The 18342-nt window shown below is 38.6% G+C and overlaps 1 protein-coding gene across 1 annotated transcript in view; it reads left to right on the forward strand.

Annotated features, from left to right (window-relative positions):
- The window catches only part of LOC117302667 (high affinity cGMP-specific 3',5'-cyclic phosphodiesterase 9A-like), a 78281-nt gene extending 63942 nt beyond the window's left edge, over nt 1-14339 (forward strand). The window contains exons 8-13 of the mRNA XM_033786649.1: nt 7224-7346; nt 7546-7638; nt 8709-8879; nt 9589-9693; nt 10253-10399; nt 11305-14339. Coding sequence (XP_033642540.1) covers nt 7224-7346; nt 7546-7638; nt 8709-8879; nt 9589-9693; nt 10253-10399; nt 11305-11583 — 918 coding nt within the window. The 3' untranslated portion in view covers nt 11584-14339. The remainder of the gene's footprint in view (nt 1-7223; nt 7347-7545; nt 7639-8708; nt 8880-9588; nt 9694-10252; nt 10400-11304) is intronic.
- Nucleotides 14340-18342: the final 4003 nt, after the last annotated feature.

The raw sequence follows: 18342 nt of genomic DNA on the forward strand, positions 1-18342 counted from the left end.
GTGAAATCCAAGAAACTTGTTTTGTACATTTAATATCCTTGCAGATATAGTTGTGCAGTATTAGAAAACCCCATAGTTTCTGGGTTTGGGAAATTGTATCTTTTTCTATCAATCAGTTCATTCCACCCACCTAATTTCTTTGACTTCCGTCGGTCGGTCGTTGTCAGTTCTTCCATCTTATCTCACATTTCCTTCATCATTTTTTTCCAATGTGCCGGAACGCATCGGAAGACGGGATCGAGCGCAGGTCACCTGTAGGGCATGCTTCACCGTTTCCATGGCAACAGTTCCCTGCTTAAACTGAAAGCCAGCTGGACGACTTACAATAGTTTGTACATCCATTAAACTTTTATACTCAAAAGTGCAGGGTGGCTCGTCCGATGTATAATTCTGCATTTTTGTTGTCACCAGTTTGAAGTGTTTTCAAGCAGTCACGTAAAGATTTCAATATAAGGCCAAAAAAAGACAAAACAGGTTTAGCCAAGCCCGCTTCCTTTTTAGAGTCTGCCCTTTTTCTTATTTTTTTTTCTTGTAAAAAACTCCCCATCTTTTTCATTAAAAAAAAAGGATACATTTAAACGTTCTCAGAAGATTTAGCTTTTTTTAATTTTTTTTATTTTTTTATTTTTTATAAATAAAGCCAATGTCAAGCGGCCAATGAAGAAAAACAGAAGGCTCTCCTCTTTCCTTTTTTGTTTACAAAAAGGCAGTACGCTAAACATGATTTAATTTTTATTTGGCCGAATGGTTTGTACCCGTAAGGCGCAAATGTTTGCTTGTGGACAAAACGCGCACAGTACGTCGCCAGAAGAAGAAACCTGGGTCTTGTCTGTTATACATGTAGTCATGTTCGGTGTGGAGTAATGCATCAACACCTCTTCACTTCTTTGTATGACGAGAAAATAAGTTAAAGGCAGTGGACACTATTGGTAATTGTCAAAGACTAGCCTTCACAGTTGATGTATCTCAACAGTATGCATAAAATAACTTACTCGTGAAAATTTGAGCTCAATCAGTCATAAAAGTTGCGAGATAATAATGAAAGAAGAAAACACCCTTGTCACACGAAGTTGTGTGCGTTTAGATGGTTGATTTCGAGACCTCAAGTTCTAAATTTGAGGTCTCGAAATCAAATTCGTGGAAAATAATTTGTTTCTCAAAAACTATGGCACTTCAGAGGGAGCCGTTTCTCACAATGTTTTATACCATCAACCTCTCCCCATTACTCGTCACCAAGAAAGGTTTTATGCTAATAATTATTTGGCGCACCACAAGTCCTTTGGGTGACGTTTTCTAATATATAAGTGCCGCTCAGATTTTACTGAGAGTAATTTACAGAGATGAAGTAGATGTTGCTGTTTTTAAAGAAATTCCTTTTGATACTCTGTCAATGTAAAATCTGTTATTTCGTTTTTATTAAAGGCAGGGTATACTTTTTGTAATTACTCCACAAGTTTATGACCATACAAACTTAAGTGGTAAGAAGCACTGCAGAGCTGTTGAATTGATAGTATAAAACATTGTTAGAATTGACTCCCTTTAAAGTAATTTAGTTTAGAGAAAGAGGTAATGTTCACCCAAAAATTGAATTTAAGAAAGGCCTCAGGCATGGAACCTTTCTCAGGCATCTGAAGCACAAAATTCCATGGAACAAGGGTGTTTTTTCGATGACCAGTTGATCCAAAATGTTCACAGGTTTGTAATTAAGCATTAGTTTGCATACACCAATTAAGGATACTAGTCTTTGACAATACCAACAGTTAAGGCCTATACCCTGCCTTTAAACCTCTGGTTCCTAAAATAAATTTTGTAGAATGGTGTCTCCGCAAACTTAAAGGCAGTGGACACTATTGGTAATTACTCAAAATAATTATTGTCATAAAACATTTCTTGATTACGAGTAATAGGGAGAGGTTGATAGTATAAACCATTGTGAGAAACGGCTCCCTCTAAAGTGACATAGTTTTCAAGAAAGAGGTAATTTTCCACGAATTTAATTTCGAGACCTCAAGCTTAGAATTTGAGGTTTCGAAATCAAGCATCAGAAAGCACACAACCTCGTGTGACAAGGGTGTTTTTTCTTTCATTATTATCTTCGACGACCGATTGAGCTCAAATTTTCACAGGTTTGTTATTTTATGCATATGTTGAGATACACCAAGTGAGAAGACTAGTCTTTGACAATTACCAATAGTGTCCAGTGTCTTTAAACCTGATGGTGGAAATAGTAGCGAATATCTAAGCACATTTTAGTGTTGAATCAAGAGGTTTCAAAGCATAAATGTTATTGTAATAGAACATTAATTGAGAGATTTATTAGATGTAATTCCAGTTGTTCGCAGAATGTCCATCCGAGATGTCGACAGTTAGATGAATATTTCCATCTCAAGTATCATCTTCTCGGACAATCGCTAAATATTTTTATACAGTGCAACTCGAGCTACTCATTTTTGTTGTTGTTCCTTCGTCCGACACGAAAGCCCTAGTCCTTAGGTTGCAGCACGTGCGCTAATCTTCAGCATTTTATCAAGAAAAACAAAACACACACTGTGAAGGGAAGAAACTCGATCGGACAATTCAACGTTTTGTCAAAATATTTTTCTTGTCTAGTTTTACCCTCCGCATCGCAGCTTGGACCGAGGGTGAACTTTAGAGATGGAGCGAGCCACTGATCCTTCTCATGGAGTATCAATCTAGATAGTTTTTCTTCTTCTTCTTCTTCTTCTCCTCCTCTCGTCTTGTCCGTTGTCATCGACGAGGTCTGGGAATAATTGACGAGCAGTGTGAGTGACCTCATTTCTAGGGGGATTGGGTGTCCTGTTTTTCTACGATCCTCGTTTATCCTTCAATCGTCTGCTCCGTCTTGATACGGACGATGATTTATATATATTTTTTTACAGAGTTTCTTGTAATAATGATCTTGGGAAAACACTGTTGCATTAATTTAACGGGCATTTTTTTTTAATCGATCATTACAATGAATGAAAATATAAATATGAAAATTATTATTTTTATAGAAGTTAAATGAACAAACTTGATTATTTTTAAGTGTGAATTATATAAGACAAATATGAAGTGCATTTCGTTTATGCAATATCCACAGAATATTAAAGAAGTTAAATGATCACTGAAGATGCAAGAAAAATTGGTTTTCCATTTCATGAGTGGGAATGAAATCGCCCAGATTTTAACCCAGATGCACAAGCTGGCATATCGGGTTGATACCCGTGAATAAGGTGCCGATACGCGCAAGTTTCAGCCGACGTGCACAATCAATAAAAATATATAGAAACAAAACAAATATATAGTTTCACAAAAACATCAAAAGAAAACCATAAAGAATGCTCAAGATTGCAAAGTAGGGCTTTTTAAAAACCAAAGTAAACAGCAAATGGAAAACATTTCAAATACCTTGTTTCAATTCAGCGTGCTCCAGCCAAACATCCCAAAATTCAGGTCCAGAATGCCCCACAGTTCTAAAAACTCCTGAGAAAGAACCCTGTCACCTCATGGTCAAGAGACCGATCCGCCTACGACGCATGTGTGAGCAAGAACACGTGAGCCTCTCCAATGCCTTTCTGCACAATTCTGCCGTGCGCGCCAAGCATACGCGCCAAGCATACGCGCATAAGCATATGTCAGACTTTATTTGTCGGACCTTCGTTGCATTGTGATTGATCGATATACGCTGGGGTGGAGCTTAAACGCTTGTATTAAATTTTGAGAAAATAGAATTAGCTGTTAAATTAGCTGCAAACTGCTTACCAACCAAAAGGACCTATGCAAAAAAATTGTAAAAGGCCTGATGTTTCGACCCGTAGCAGACTGTCTCGATTATACTATGTGATCATGCACTCTCATGTGTCAGATGTTTGTATCATATTTTGATATGTTCAAATAGCAGATGTTCAATATGTCTGATGAATAAACTTTTCTACTCAATGGCCACAAAATACGATGACACTGAATTTCATCTTTTGTTACTGTATGTATCTTATTGTGTTACAATCTTAGTACTTGTAAAAGTTCACCGCACGTACCGGCAAGTGTCGAATGACGCAGGAAGTAAGGTGACAATAAGTATCTATAGTGGCTTCTTATAAATGTATATGGTACACTCAGTGACGCTCAAAGCGCTTTAAAGGGAAGGTACACGTTTGGTTATTACTCAAAACAAATATTAACTTTAAAACTGACTTGGTAACGAGCATTGGAGAGCTGTTGATAGTATAAAACATTGTGAGAAACAGCTCCCTCTGAAGTTGCATAGATTTTGAAATAGAGGTAATTTCCTACCAAAATAGTAAAAGACTTCTAGCTAGAAGTCTTTTATTCCTATCTGGAGCACACCAATTCGTCCAACAAGGGTGTTTTTTCTTTCATCATTTCCTCCCAACTGATGATCAATTGAGCTGAAATTTTCACAGGTTTGTTATTTTATGCATATGTTGAGATACACCAAGTGAGAACACTGGTCTTTGACGATTACACCTTCTTTAAAGCCATTGGACCCTTTCGGTAAACAGTGTTGTCCAAGGCCCACACTTTGTGTACCACAACTTCTATATCAAATAACAAACCTGTGAAAATTTAGGCTCAATCGGTCATCGGAGTCGGGAGAAAACAACGGAAAAACCCACCCTTGTTTCCGCGCGTTTCGCCGTGTCATGACATGTGTTTAAAATAAATCCGTAATTCTCGTTAACGAGAATTTATATTGTTTTGCTGTTTTCTCAAAAAGTAAAGCATTTCATGGAATAATATTTCAAGAGAAGTCTTTCACCCTTGCCTTCTGTAAACCCTGTAAGTTATTTCTAAATCTGTGAACTTTTTTTTTTTTTTTCTGAACCGAAAGGTTCCAATGGCTTTAAACCACAATACCTCTTGCTTCAACCTCGCCCTACTTCTAGCCTGCCCCCCTAGCCTGACCCCCTACCCTGACCCCCTACCCGGCCCCCTACCCTACCCCCACCCCCTTACCCCCTTCTTCCACCTCTACCATTTCTTCCGCCTGTTACATGTACCTCTACCGGATGCCTTGCCTCCCCCCCCTTTTTATTTTTTATATGTATAAACTGTCAGCTTCGTTCAACCTTTAAGGCAATTTGTAAATGGATTTCAACATTTTGATGGGTTGGGTGGTCATAAACGTTAAATGCTTAAACGTCCCCGCCCTAAACTTAACCTGTTCACTTATTTTCCTTCTAACTGTCAACCTCACATTCCGAGAAAATGTGACAGTTAACGTAAAATATTCCAGTGGTTATTCAAGAATGGAATATAAAGTACCGTTTGAACATTGCAATTCTTCTCCAAGTGGATATGACTTTGTAGGATTGTCAGAGAAACATGTCCCCAGGGAGATGTATGAAGCATGTATAATTCAGTTCATTCACCCGCTGAAAAAAAAAAATAACTTGAACCTCGATAGTCGTTGAATCTCATCTCTCCTCTTTTGCAGAGACAAACCGCAAAGATCTGTGAATGTTTTTCACTCGTATAAAAATATGACAGGCTGAAGTACACAGGCATAATATTTTTCTTACTTTGAGACTTTGGAATTGAGACTTTGCATGGTGGAAAATACGATCTAGTAAGGTTTGCGGCAGCATCAGAGTCCAGCTTTCTCCAGAAGGGTTCGAGGGGGTGTCGTCGTAACAAGAAACAAACATTCTAAAATATTTTCAGACACTTAATCAGTGTATTGTGAATGTTACCTCAAAACTTCCTGAACAGTTCTTGGGCGCTTGGTGAATATTTTAGACAAAAAAAGTAATAATGTGTAAATCCAAGCTTAGGACAGCTTTTTCTCCTCGTCAAGAAACTGTTCACTTCTGTGCTGTGTGAAATCTAAAGCAAAATGCATCACCACCTAGTGTGTATTTCAGAGCGTCTTCAATACCTCTAAAAGGTTCTTGTCTATCGGCTTTGATCGAGTACCCCTTTACAATTTCCTGTATATTACTAAGCCAATTTCAATCCCCCGACCATTTCATTTACGTAATGAAACAATTTAATCTTCTAAAAATCTGTCCAATTTCCCTCTCCCTTGTTCCGCTTAAGATCCAGGTCCTCCCAAAAGCCGAAACTCTCCGATCCTGTAAACACTCCCCTTTAAAGTTTGCCGTCAATTTTGCTAAGTAATTACAGAGCGGGCCGACGCACCCTTGGCGGACAAGCATTTTAGCATTGATTATATGCTTGGACTTGTTTCCTGGGAGGTGTAGAATATCACAATGTTTAGAGCTCTCCGAGATTAGGTTTCGGGCCGTCCCATCTTTGCATGTTTACTGAGGAAATGGACCTCGGCTATTAAGACGTGGCTATCTTGACCTGGTTATGGGGTGGAACTTACAGTGTTTGGGGAAGCTGTTGACTCACGCGGGAAGATGTTAAAATAGCCGTTGAAAGAGGAACAAACAAACACTTGAGTGTTCGGACGCAGGACGGTTGGCAATGAGGGAGGTCAAAATGGGCTACTAGAAGATGCAGGCCTTGAATTGCGTTCTTGAAGGGGCTCAGGAATTTTCCTCTGGCAAAGGGCACTGCTATGAGGAAAATGTTAATTTGAATTGGAAATTTGCAAAGGGCACCACGGCAAAAGCACAGGGCACAACGACAATTACTGTGGGTTATTTCGAGGCCTGGAGTAGTCTTGGTGCAGGAAGTTTCTTGTTTTCCTTTCACGCACAGGGCCGCCAACTCACCAACAGCGCCCGCATTGACCGCCCGTGTACACTCAACTGACTATAGCCCACAAACGTCTTGCACCAGGACTAGGCCTTGAGGTGCATCTGGCAAGACTGTGTGATTTCGGAGGTGGGGGACACCCCTCTTCTAATAGGTTCCTGTAACGTTGGCTGTAAGACTTTTTGAGACGGTCTACAGCAACAGAGTCCAGCATTATCCTGAAGACGATCAGAGCATACTGATCAAAAAGTTTAGTCCATGGCCAAATTTAATAAAGCTGTCAAGCAATAAATACTGTTTAACAAAAACTTCTTTGTTAAGTAATATTTGAGTGGGGCACCAATCACCACAATGTAAACCTAATGTAAGTTTAGCTGGTAACCTGTTTCTGTTAAGTAATACCTTTCTGTGCTTAGCAAGTTTTTGTTCTCACAGGCTTTATTAAATCGAGCCCTTATCCCAACAGTTCTCAAAGAGAGATTTTATGTTTTAACGCAACTACTTACCAGATATGACCTTTGACCTTTTTGCAGATGTATGGCATGACCTGGTTAGCTGACCTTTGCTCCCTAATGGGTGACATCGAGGTGTTGATCATGATCACGTCGGCAATCTGTCACGACCTCGACCATCCTGGCTACAATAATGCTTACCAAGTAAGTATAATTATATAGCGCATTGTACAATAACTGTATCTGTGGTGTGCTTTATACCATCCTGCAGTTTCTCCAAAAAGTAGTAATTTATTTCTCAAAATGGAATGGCACTGTGGATTAAGCAGACTTTGTGATACTCTTCAACTTCCTGAGCGAATGTCTAAAAATATTGGTATTCTTCTACTTTTTAATTTCACAGGTAAATGCAAGAACGGAGCTAGCACTCAGGTATAACGACATCTCACCTCTTGAGAATCATCATTGTTCTGTGGCATTCCAGATTCTGGAAAAGGTGAGACATACTCTAAGTTGACTCGATCTGTTCTCACCCCTCCCCAAACCCAGATGTACCAAAAGCTTTTATAAAATCTTATGATTAGGTTAAGTAGACAGATTGTAACTGTTGGTTTTCGATTTTCTTTGTCATCAGAAAAAACAATCCCCCATATACTGTACCTCTTGACTCCCAGTGGAAAGGCTTTACCTAGCCCATTTATACACCTATGGGAAGAGAAGCAATTATGGTTTAAGACTTACCGCAGAGGCCTTCAGCATTATGAAGGGGATTTGTACTAATATGTCAACTCAGCCACAGTAATTTAAATCTGTTTTATTTGTCTGTCATTCCTCGGACTTGGTTGGTGCACATTTATACACCTGTTGGAAGAGAAGCAATTATGGTCAAGAGTCATCTCAGAGGCTTTAAGCACCTAGAGTGTGATTTAAACCCACATTCTTCGTAACCCGGCAACACCTCAGCCTTGGTTTATCCCCTTTCATACACCTGGGGGAAGAGAAGCAACTATGGTTATTAGTCACTTAGAGGCCATAATAATAATAATAATAATAATAATAATATCGAAGTCTTATATAGCGCACGTATCTACCAAACAAGGTACTCAAGGCGCTGAGTATATACAAACTTTCAGAAAGATAGGTTATTGCAGTGATGAATTCTGAGACCCAATTATTTAGCACCTTATAAGGGTTTACAAGGTGCTACGGCGCATTAACCAGCCACAACCAGGAACACCGGGGCGAACCCCTTCTCTTTTCGAAAAGTGCACTGGGTTCTTTTACATGCATTTCACAACACATGGGACCAACGGCTTTACGTCCCATCCGAAGGACGACGCAATGGTTAAGTGTCTTGCTCAAGGACACAGTGTCACGGCTGGGGATTCGAACCCACACTCTGCTGATCAGAAACACCAGAGTTTGAATTCGGTGCTCTTAACCGCTCGGCCACGACACTTCCATAGGCACCAAGAGTGGGATTCAAACACACACCTAAATCTGGTGCGCTCTGCCCATGGACAATACTTTACATTATTCTTGATTGTTTGTTCCTTCCTCTTGCAGCCACACTGTAACATCTTCAAGAACATCGGTCACGAAAGATTCAAGAAGGTCCGAGAGGGAATGATAAGATGTATACTAGCCACCGACATGGCCAAACACAGCGAGATCCTCAACAAGTTCAAATCAGTGGTTCCAGAGTTTGATTATTCCAATAAGGACCACATCAGCCTGGTAACTATGACAGCGTGTTTTGTTTATTTGGGTACCACTTGGGAAGGACCCGCTGCCGATTTCACAAAACGCTAGGATTAATCCTATCCCAAGTTGCGTTCCATTCGTCCTAACGTCTATGGATACGGAACTTAACTCTTCCTAAGTCCCAAGATTAACCCTTAAGTTAAAGCGCTTAACTGAGGTCATTTATTGTTTTTTGTCTCAAAGTAATTCTGAACTAGATTTAAAATCATAAAGAGAGATACATGTACAAAAAAGTTCACATGTGAAAGTTTAGGTTTACGGCATGAGAAAACAGCCTTGACAAATGATGTCAAAGTTTTGCAATTTGGATGCATACCTGCAACGGCAGAGGTGTAGTTTGTTTGGTCATAACCTCGCGGTTTGATGGGCACAATGTTTTGATAAATAATTACAAAAAATTCAGATTATGTAAAAATATCAAAATTACAATGGAAGACTTTGGACTCTAGGTGGCAGCAGACTTACCAGGTAAATTTGTATTGTTTGCGTAATCCTGCGCATAAACACATTACCGAGAACAATGGATTTACCTGGAACATCTGCTGCCACCAAGCATCCAAAAAAGTCCCCCGGTACATGAAAAACATTGTGTAAGTACATTTTTCTTTTTCGCTCAAGTAGCAGTTTAAATCTCACGTTGTTTACTATAAAATTATAGTGTGTTTTTGTTTGTTTGTTGTAGCTGATGCAGATTTGTATCAAGGTAGCAGATATCTCCAATGAGGCCCGACCGATGGACGTGTCCGACCCTTGGATTGATTGTTTACTCACGGAATTCTTCAACCAGGTAAGCTAGGCAGCCATTTTGGTAAGCTAGGCAGCCATTTTGGTAAGCCAGGCAGCCATTTTGGTAAGCTAGGCAGCCATTTTGGTAAGCTAGGCAGCCATTTTGGTAAGCTAGGCAGCCATTTTGGTAAGCTAGGCAGCCATTTTGGTAAGCCAGGCAGCCATTTTGGTAAGAGTAATAGAGCAGTCTTTTCTAGTTAAAGACACTGGACAACTTTGGTGTCTGTCAAAGACCATATTTTTCTCACTTGGCGTATCCAAACGTATGCATAAAATAACAAACCTGTGAAAATGTTAGACTCAACTGAAGCCTTTTAATATTTGAGTAAGGAATGACCTCTTTCTCAAAACCTACGTTACTTCAGAAGGAGCTGTTTCTCACGATGTTCTATACTATCGTCAGCTCTCCGTTGCTCGATACCAAGTAGGATTTTATGCCAGTAATTATCAATAGTGTCCAGTGCCTTTAAAGAATGTTAGACAACTGTTTTCTTCCAAAGGTAAGTTAACCAACCAGGAAACTTGATTTGTGATGGTATCCTTGATTTTTTTTGTTACAGAGTGATGTAGAGAAGCTTGAAGGGTTACCAGTGGCCCCATTCATGGACAGAGAGAAGGTGACCAAGCCCTCATCACAAACCGGTTTCATTCGGTTTGTTCTGCTTCCACTCTTTGAGTCAATCGGGTCGTTACTTCCCAAGCTAGATGTAAGTACGCACAAGAGGCAACACTAGGGGGCAGCAGACTACATTGTTTATCTCCTGCTTACGGAAATTTATCTCATTCTCAGATCTCAATAAGGGCCAAACTTTCTAAAGCTGTAAGCGCAAAATATCTCTTGGCAAGGAATAATCTTGCTTTGTAACCTGCCAATTTATGTGAACTTTGATAAGATTTGTATGCCTTGGGTCGATTTCACAAGGCAATCAAATCCATCGTAAGACAAATTGTCAGTATTACCATAGTGATTTGTGTCACACTTTACTAAGCAACTACGATTGATTTGCAGTTAGGATCAAGCTCGGCTCCTTGTGAAATCGACACCAGTTCTAGTGAGAAGCAATTGTTATTTGGGCAGACAGTCCTCAATCTTCCACCATCCTCCACCCTATAGTCACCCAGTACAAACGTTGACGAGATTTGTATGCCTGTCCCAGTGATAAGCAATCTCTTCTTTGGCCCACAATCCTCCACGATCCTCCACTCTATGGTCACTCCACACCCAAATGTTTGGTCTTGAATAAAATTGGTATGCCTGACCCCATGATAAGCATTTGTTATTGGGTTTACATTCCTCAATCCTCAATCATTTTCCACAAAATAATAATAATAATAACCAGTTTTTATATAGCCCTTTTCAAACCCGAGGGTTTCTCAAAGCGCTTCCGACATTATTACCTCTGGTCACTGGGCCTTAGATCATTCCTTAAACCATCTCAACTCCCTGGGGAGTATACAGCCAATTATATGCTCTACTCGGCTACATAGTCACCCTGCAGTCACTCTATTGTCCTCATTTCATGCAATCCTCACAACTTTATGAAAAGTATTTGGGAGGACTACGGTTAATGAATGATTTCTTTGTTAATGTTGGCAATGTTTCCATTCTTAGGAGCACATCATTGAACCTGTCAGGAAAGCCCTCAATTACTACTCGGAGATGGCCAAAGCCATGGAGGAGGAGAAGCGGAAGAAAACGGAGAACGACAAAACGAGGCAAGCCAACGGCGAGATGCCCAAGATCAACTCCACAAACGGCTCCACGACGCCGGCCATTAAACAGAACGGCGACGCCGCGATCAGCAACGCCACCGACAAGAAAGTAGTCCGAACAAATCTCAGCATGTCGAAGGTCGGGGGGTCATCTAATGTCAGGGGTAACCCTAAATGACAGGAACTCGGATGTTGCCTAAGAAACTGTTTCATGGCATCCTTGCCGAAGCGATGCTATGGTTTTATTATGAGGAGACAGAGAGGGTAAGAGAGAGGGTGAGAGACAGGGTGACGAATGGGGTGACGAACGGGGTGATAGAGGTGTGTTTATGTGTGTGCTAATAACATTGGGTACTTGTTTAGAACCTGTCTTCAACTTGTGTGCTGTTCTCGGGACAAGGAACTGCCCGCCCTCAGATGGATTTTCAAGACAACTGGATCAAGATTCATCACTCTACTCTACGAAGGTCCAAAGGAATTCCGACTCCAAGCTGATATAATCCAAGCACGTTTTAGAACAATACAGTTTTAAAACATGTGGAATTGGGTGCCAAAGTGGTGGACATCTTGTCAGTGGACATGAGTACCAACCCAGATGGCTTGTTTAATAGACCAGTGGATATGAGTACTAAACCAGGGGACTTACTACTAAACCAGTGGACTTGAGTACTCAACCAGTGGACCTGATTATCAAACCAGTGGACTTGAGTACTAAGCCAGTGGACTTGAGTTCCAATTCACCAGACTTAGTACTATTAACCAGTGGACTTGAGTACTCAACCAGTGGACCTGATTATCAAACCAGTGGACTTGAGTACTAAGCCAGTGGACTTGAGTTCCAATTCACCAGACTTAGTACTATTAACCAGTGGACTTGAGTACTCAACCAGTGGACCTGATTACCAAACTAGTGGACTTGAGTACTAAGCCAGTGGACTTGAGTTCCAATTTACGAGACTTAGTACTAAACCAGTGGACTTGAGTACTCAACCAGTGGACCTGATTACCAAACCAGTGGACTTGAGTATTAAGCCAGTGGACTTGAGTTCCAATTCACGAGACTTAGTACTAAACCAGTGGACTTGAGTACTCAGCCAGTGGGCCTGATTACCAAACCAGTGGACTTGAGTACTAAGCCAGTGGACTTGAGTTCCAATTCACGAGACTTAGTACTAAACCAGTGGAACTGAGTGCCAAAGCAGTGGACTTGAGTACTGAGCCAGTGGACTTGAGTACCAAACCAGTGGACTTGAGTACTAAGCCAGTGGACTTGAGTTCCAATTCACGAGACTTAGTACTAAACCAGTGGAACTGAGTGCCAAACCAATGGACTTGAGTACTTAGCCAGTGGACTTGAGTGCCAAACCAATGGACTCGAGTACTAAACTAATGGACAGAAGTAACAAATCATTGGACCTTAGTACTACACTACTGGACTTAAGTACCAAACCAGTGGATTCGCGTACCAAATTAGTGCACTTGAGTACCAAACCAGTGAACTATGGTTGAATTAGTATGCCTAGCCTTTATAAGCAGAGCATGGCACTTCTTTGTTGAACCTTTGGAATCCCAACAGCATTATTGTTTAACTTGATTTTTCATTGAATCTTTGCTCTGGATCCACACACTCTACTAAAATAACCAGAATTTGTCAATGGAGCTTTCATATTTTGTCATCACTATATCTTCGGCATTGTCCAATGAACGCTCTAGTTTACCTCAACAATTATCACATTTGCATGATAACGACTTTTTACTTTTCCATCCAAATTTCTGACTTTTGTGCTTCTTTATCCGGCTCCTATATACTGATGACTTTTCAGGAATTAAGCATAATATATAAATTGTAATTATTTTATCAAGATGTTAACCATGGATGTTAGAATATATTAGTGAAGAATGAAATTTGGAGAAAGTGTAACAAAAAACTTTGAAAAACAAGCACAAATTATTTTCTGATTCTACAATTGAATTATTTAATCGTCTTAATATTGAAAAAGCAAATAAAAAAAAATGTTCCATCAAATCAATTATATTAAAATTCCCTTAGGAATAAAACACTTGGAAATTGTGAAAAAATAGTTCCTTAAACAGTCGTCTGGACAATCTCCACCTGGGAAAATCCCATACCAACAGGTTATCAGGATCTTTATTTCAAATTATTGTACATGAAACAGTAGTTTATTATTTTTAACAGAGTTATAGCAGAGTTTTATATCTATGTGATTGGGAAGCTATTTTATGTTTTAACCAAAACAAAATCAATAAGATATTTGATTTTAAAAGATAATAACATAAAGTTTTAATAATTTTGAATAAAAGCAAATAGTTAATTTAGTTTATTTATATGTATGATAATAGATCAAGTGAATGTAGAATTTGTAAATACCATTATAAATAAAACTGACAAAGTAACACAAATTTGAAACTACTTTATTTCTAGAAAGACTGCAATCTTTTTTCTTGCAAGACACTTTCAGTTGTAGATTCCTCTTACTTCTGGAGAGCCAACTCTGCATTCACTAAATAGCCGTTGGTTTTTAAATCGTAACAAAGAGAGACTTTTTCAAAGTTTTTTTTTTCATTTTTAGTGAGAAACTCACAACATTTTGGACAGGGAATACTTTTCATCTATTTTCGAGTCAAAGTCATATTATCATTCCCAACTGAATATTTTCTTCTAGCAGCGATTTTCGTCCAAAGTTGGCTAAGTGCTTTGAGTAATTGTCCAAATTATCCACAACCTATCCCAAAGTTTACTTCTCTTTGATTTATCACTTCTCTGCCAATCGGCTATGTTTGGTGACAAGTGCATCAAAAATAATTTGTGCAAAGATGGTGTAAAATGTTGCTTGATATTTTCATTATAGACCTTATGCATTGACGTCATCCAGCGGCCATCTTAGTGGAAAAACGGTGACGAAACAATCGAAACGCACAGATTTGTACGCGCGGCACACAGGATTGGCCAATGAACAACCTTTTGACCTCTAGGTGAGGGCGCCCTACTGAAATGATGTCATGTGCATAAGGTCTATAGGTTTTAGCCATTTATGGACCCATTTTCACAGAGCTGTATATGCACAAACAGTAGCTGAGCACAATCAAATTGTGCTTACCTGACTACAGTACACCAGCCAGGATACCATGTCATATCTCTGACTGGTATCCTGCAAATGCTGTGTTCATCAGATTGTTAAGCAGTATCTGTTTATGGAATCGGGCAGGCCTATAGGGGTCAAGGGTCAAAATGTGAAAAACAGTGTTACTTAAGTTCAAAAGATTGTTGCCTTTCTAAAGTGTACAAAAACATTGTCTTGGAATTTAAAGTTTTATATTTGTTTCTTTTTAGTTGATGTTTATTCATCACCATTTAAGTCATGTCCTACAAAGATGTATTATTTTGCTGCAAAACTTCAAGGGTTCATTATGGTTAAATGTATATTTAATTAGTTTTAACAAACTAATTTAAAGTTTTCAAATCCAAATAGTAGAAATTCGTCTTTTGTTAGATGAGGTTGGGTATTAGACCTCAACACAGACGTTTGCATACATCGCGTTTAGAGAGGGCCCATATAGACTGTCCCCTTTCTGGTAATCTGAGATCGGTATTCCCTCTTGCTATAGTATACAAAGGGTACCTGACGTATTGTATTATTAAGTCATTTCCATGCACCTTTAGTTGAGGTTTGCTGTAGCACCATGTGTAAATCTCTTTTGAGTAGTGTTGGTTCTGAAAAGAACAAGTGGTTGACAACTCAACGTTTCGATCAGTATATTCTGCGAAATGTTGAGTTCTCAACCACCGATTCTTTTTAGAACCAACACTAAAAGTAGCTCAAAAGAGTTTTGCACTACCATGGTGCTACACAAACTTCACATAATTATTATCCCACCATGCAAAGTTTCAAATCCCACTTCAGCCCTAGAAGTAGGTGGCAACGGCCTCTGGAAATTTGTTTTTTGTAGCCCACACCTTGAAGTGGCCTTCTGGCCTTGGGTGTCTGGCGACTTGCATTTTTAAAAAAAAATTTTAACATGAAATTTTGTGAAGGCTGATTACAATATTGAGTCTTTCATTGCATCACAATATTGGAAAAAAAACGTTCAGGAAAAAGATTCTTTTCAAACACTTCGACGACCAATTGAGCTCAAATTTTCACAGGGTTGTTATTTTTATGCATATGTTGAGATACACCAAGTGAGAAGACAAATACCAATAGTATCCAGTGTCTTTAAACTTTCACAGGTTTGTTATTCCATGATTGGGTCACGCAAGGGGGGGGGGGGATAGGCCTACTGTTTTTGACAATTACTAATGTTGTCCACGTGCTTTGAAAAAAAAACGCCCATCGTCTTGAGATAAAGAAAGTTTAACAATTTAAGGCAAACTACGGTGCTAAAAGTGTGCTTTAACTATACACTCGGAGGACAATGTGAAAACCGAGCAATTGTGACGAAACTTATCTCAATTTGTCTTAAAATATTTGTTTTCTTCAGCCAATCACTTTTCGTTTTTGAAGAGGAACAGCGTTGGGTACTTTTTGTGTTGCCAAAATAAAGAGATTAATTTTGTCCCTTCCAGATTTGTTCAAACAACTATTTTTTTGTAAATATTGAAGCGAAAATTCTTGCTTCAAAATGTCATTTTGTTACGTTCAAAGATGAAGCTATTATTTTTTATTTACGGACCCCTTTGTTGGAATAACTTTTTTTTTTCCTGGAGAAGGAATATTATTCAAGCTACTTTAATTTACAAAACTACACACATTACTGTAAAACCAAATACTTTTAGAACGATACGTGAAGAGAACTGGCAAATGGCAAAAAAACATTGAATAACTTGTGCGTAAAGTGCTTGGAGAATTGTCAAAGATGTATTTCAATTTGAAACCCCAATGATGCGCCATCCTTTTAGAAAGAAGCGAGGTGTGTATATTAAATTGATTGATTATATTGCTCCCATAAAACAACCCATCGGTTTCTGTCAAATTTTGAAACACTTTGTAACATTATTGTACCTTTTGATTTACTTTCCGTAACTTTTTAAACTGTCAATATGTAAAAATAAAAGTTATCATGGTTTAAAGGTTTTGCCAAATTTCGTTCAGTAATTTTAGCGCTCTAACTGCACAGCGCAATGGCCTTGCTCTGTTGACGTTTGTGAAACCATGGTTCGCGCCGAATACCTTCTGAAAAAACAATGTGCTTTAGCGATTTTGAACTTATAGATCACAACGGATAGCCAGGGGTAGCGTGAACCATGATTTCAAAAACACAGTAGTTGCGTCTGAAACCGGTTTCCCTATCCTCATGCATTCGTTACATTGGGTGTTGGTTACCAGCGAAATGGACGAACACACTCGGCTCAAACGGGTAAAAAATATTGTAGACTAGAGTTCAAAGTTATCGATCATAATCGATAAGATTTATCGTTAACAGCGTAGCAGATAATAATTGATAAATGAACTGATAGCTGTACGTTGAAGGCGCATAGTGGTTTATGTGCCGCACTTTTATTTTATCAATCACTGCTGCGTTGCTTCTGTATCAAGATTCATCCAATGAAAGTCCTTGTGTGGTGTGATTTGCATAAAAGGCGTGGTTACGTAAAATCCACTCAAAAGGATGACTGTGGCATGAGAGTGCAAAGGGTCTACGAGTGGTGTTTGTCACAGCATAATGAATATTCATTTTGAGTCACGCACACTCTTTCAGGAGATAGCTTCAGCCAATGGAAACGCTTTGTGGACATAATCACGCCCCTAATAAAGCACAGCGCGGCAGTTCTATGAGAAAAAGTGGAGTTATTTATAATAAATGATTTTATAGAAAATATATGTACGTTGTAGGTTTAATATCAGTTTTGAGATTTTATTAAAGTCGGATTTTCATCAATATTATCCGATTATAACAACAATAGATTTAGCCTTTATAAGAACTAATGAAGTATTGTACAAATAAAAGTTTACAAAAAATAGCGGTTCGCGTTGTTAAAAGCTGATTGTCGGATCCGCCTTCTTATAGTAACAAAATAATGGTCATGTGCCATAGCAAACTTGTAGTCACGGAGTACCGTTTTCATACATAAAATAGCCGTCTGGTTTTCTTTGCATATCTTTTGATGTATTTAAGTTCAAACTGCAATAGAACTTTGAAGTGAATTGATATTCCACATGTTTAGGAAAGAAGATATTTTCCAGTTTTCTTTCCCTAAAATGGGGAAATTCATTTGAGAAACTTGGCCAGAAGTATAAGAACAATGAACACTGAACAAGTTAAAATGAGCAAACTCTGGTTTTTCAGGTTTTTTTTTTAAAATACTTTTTACAAAAACATTGTTCACAAAGTAGCTTTTGTTTTTACTACCAAAGGGACATTTCCGTCGGTAGTATTTAGTAATAAAATGCTACGTTTCTTTTTCGTGCTTCTGTAAAGTACTCATTGTGGTTGACCAATCAGCACATAGAACCAATAAAATATAATTTCGGTGAAAAGAAAGTTCCGCGGTTTGTAAAGCTTTCTCACATACTTACAACCCTGTTTTAAAGTGTAATTTTTACATTTAAATCTAGAGATTTTGAAAGATAATAAATATTCCTCGAAATTATTTGAAGCTTCGGGGTGTCTGCGTATAATACCATTTGATATTTTCTAGTAATATCACTTTGCGATGTGGAAGTTTTAAATTTGTTATTTTTTAAAATGCCTAACATGTATGTATAGAGAGTTCTCGAAAGAAGAAAGTACAATAAATTCTTCTTTTAATGAGATAGTAAACAAACTGTTTGTCTTTTTTTCGTCAAATGTGTGTGGCTTTTTCATGAGAAATGTTGTTGGGACAAATAGAGACGATATGGTTGTGTTGTGGAAGCTACAAGCACAAATTTTACGTAAAATATAAAAAAATTATATTATACAATTTCACAGAATACAT

This window comes from Asterias rubens, chromosome 18 (assembly GCF_902459465.1).
Source record: "Asterias rubens chromosome 18, eAstRub1.3, whole genome shotgun sequence".
Lineage (NCBI taxonomy): Eukaryota > Metazoa > Echinodermata > Asteroidea > Forcipulatida > Asteriidae > Asterias > Asterias rubens.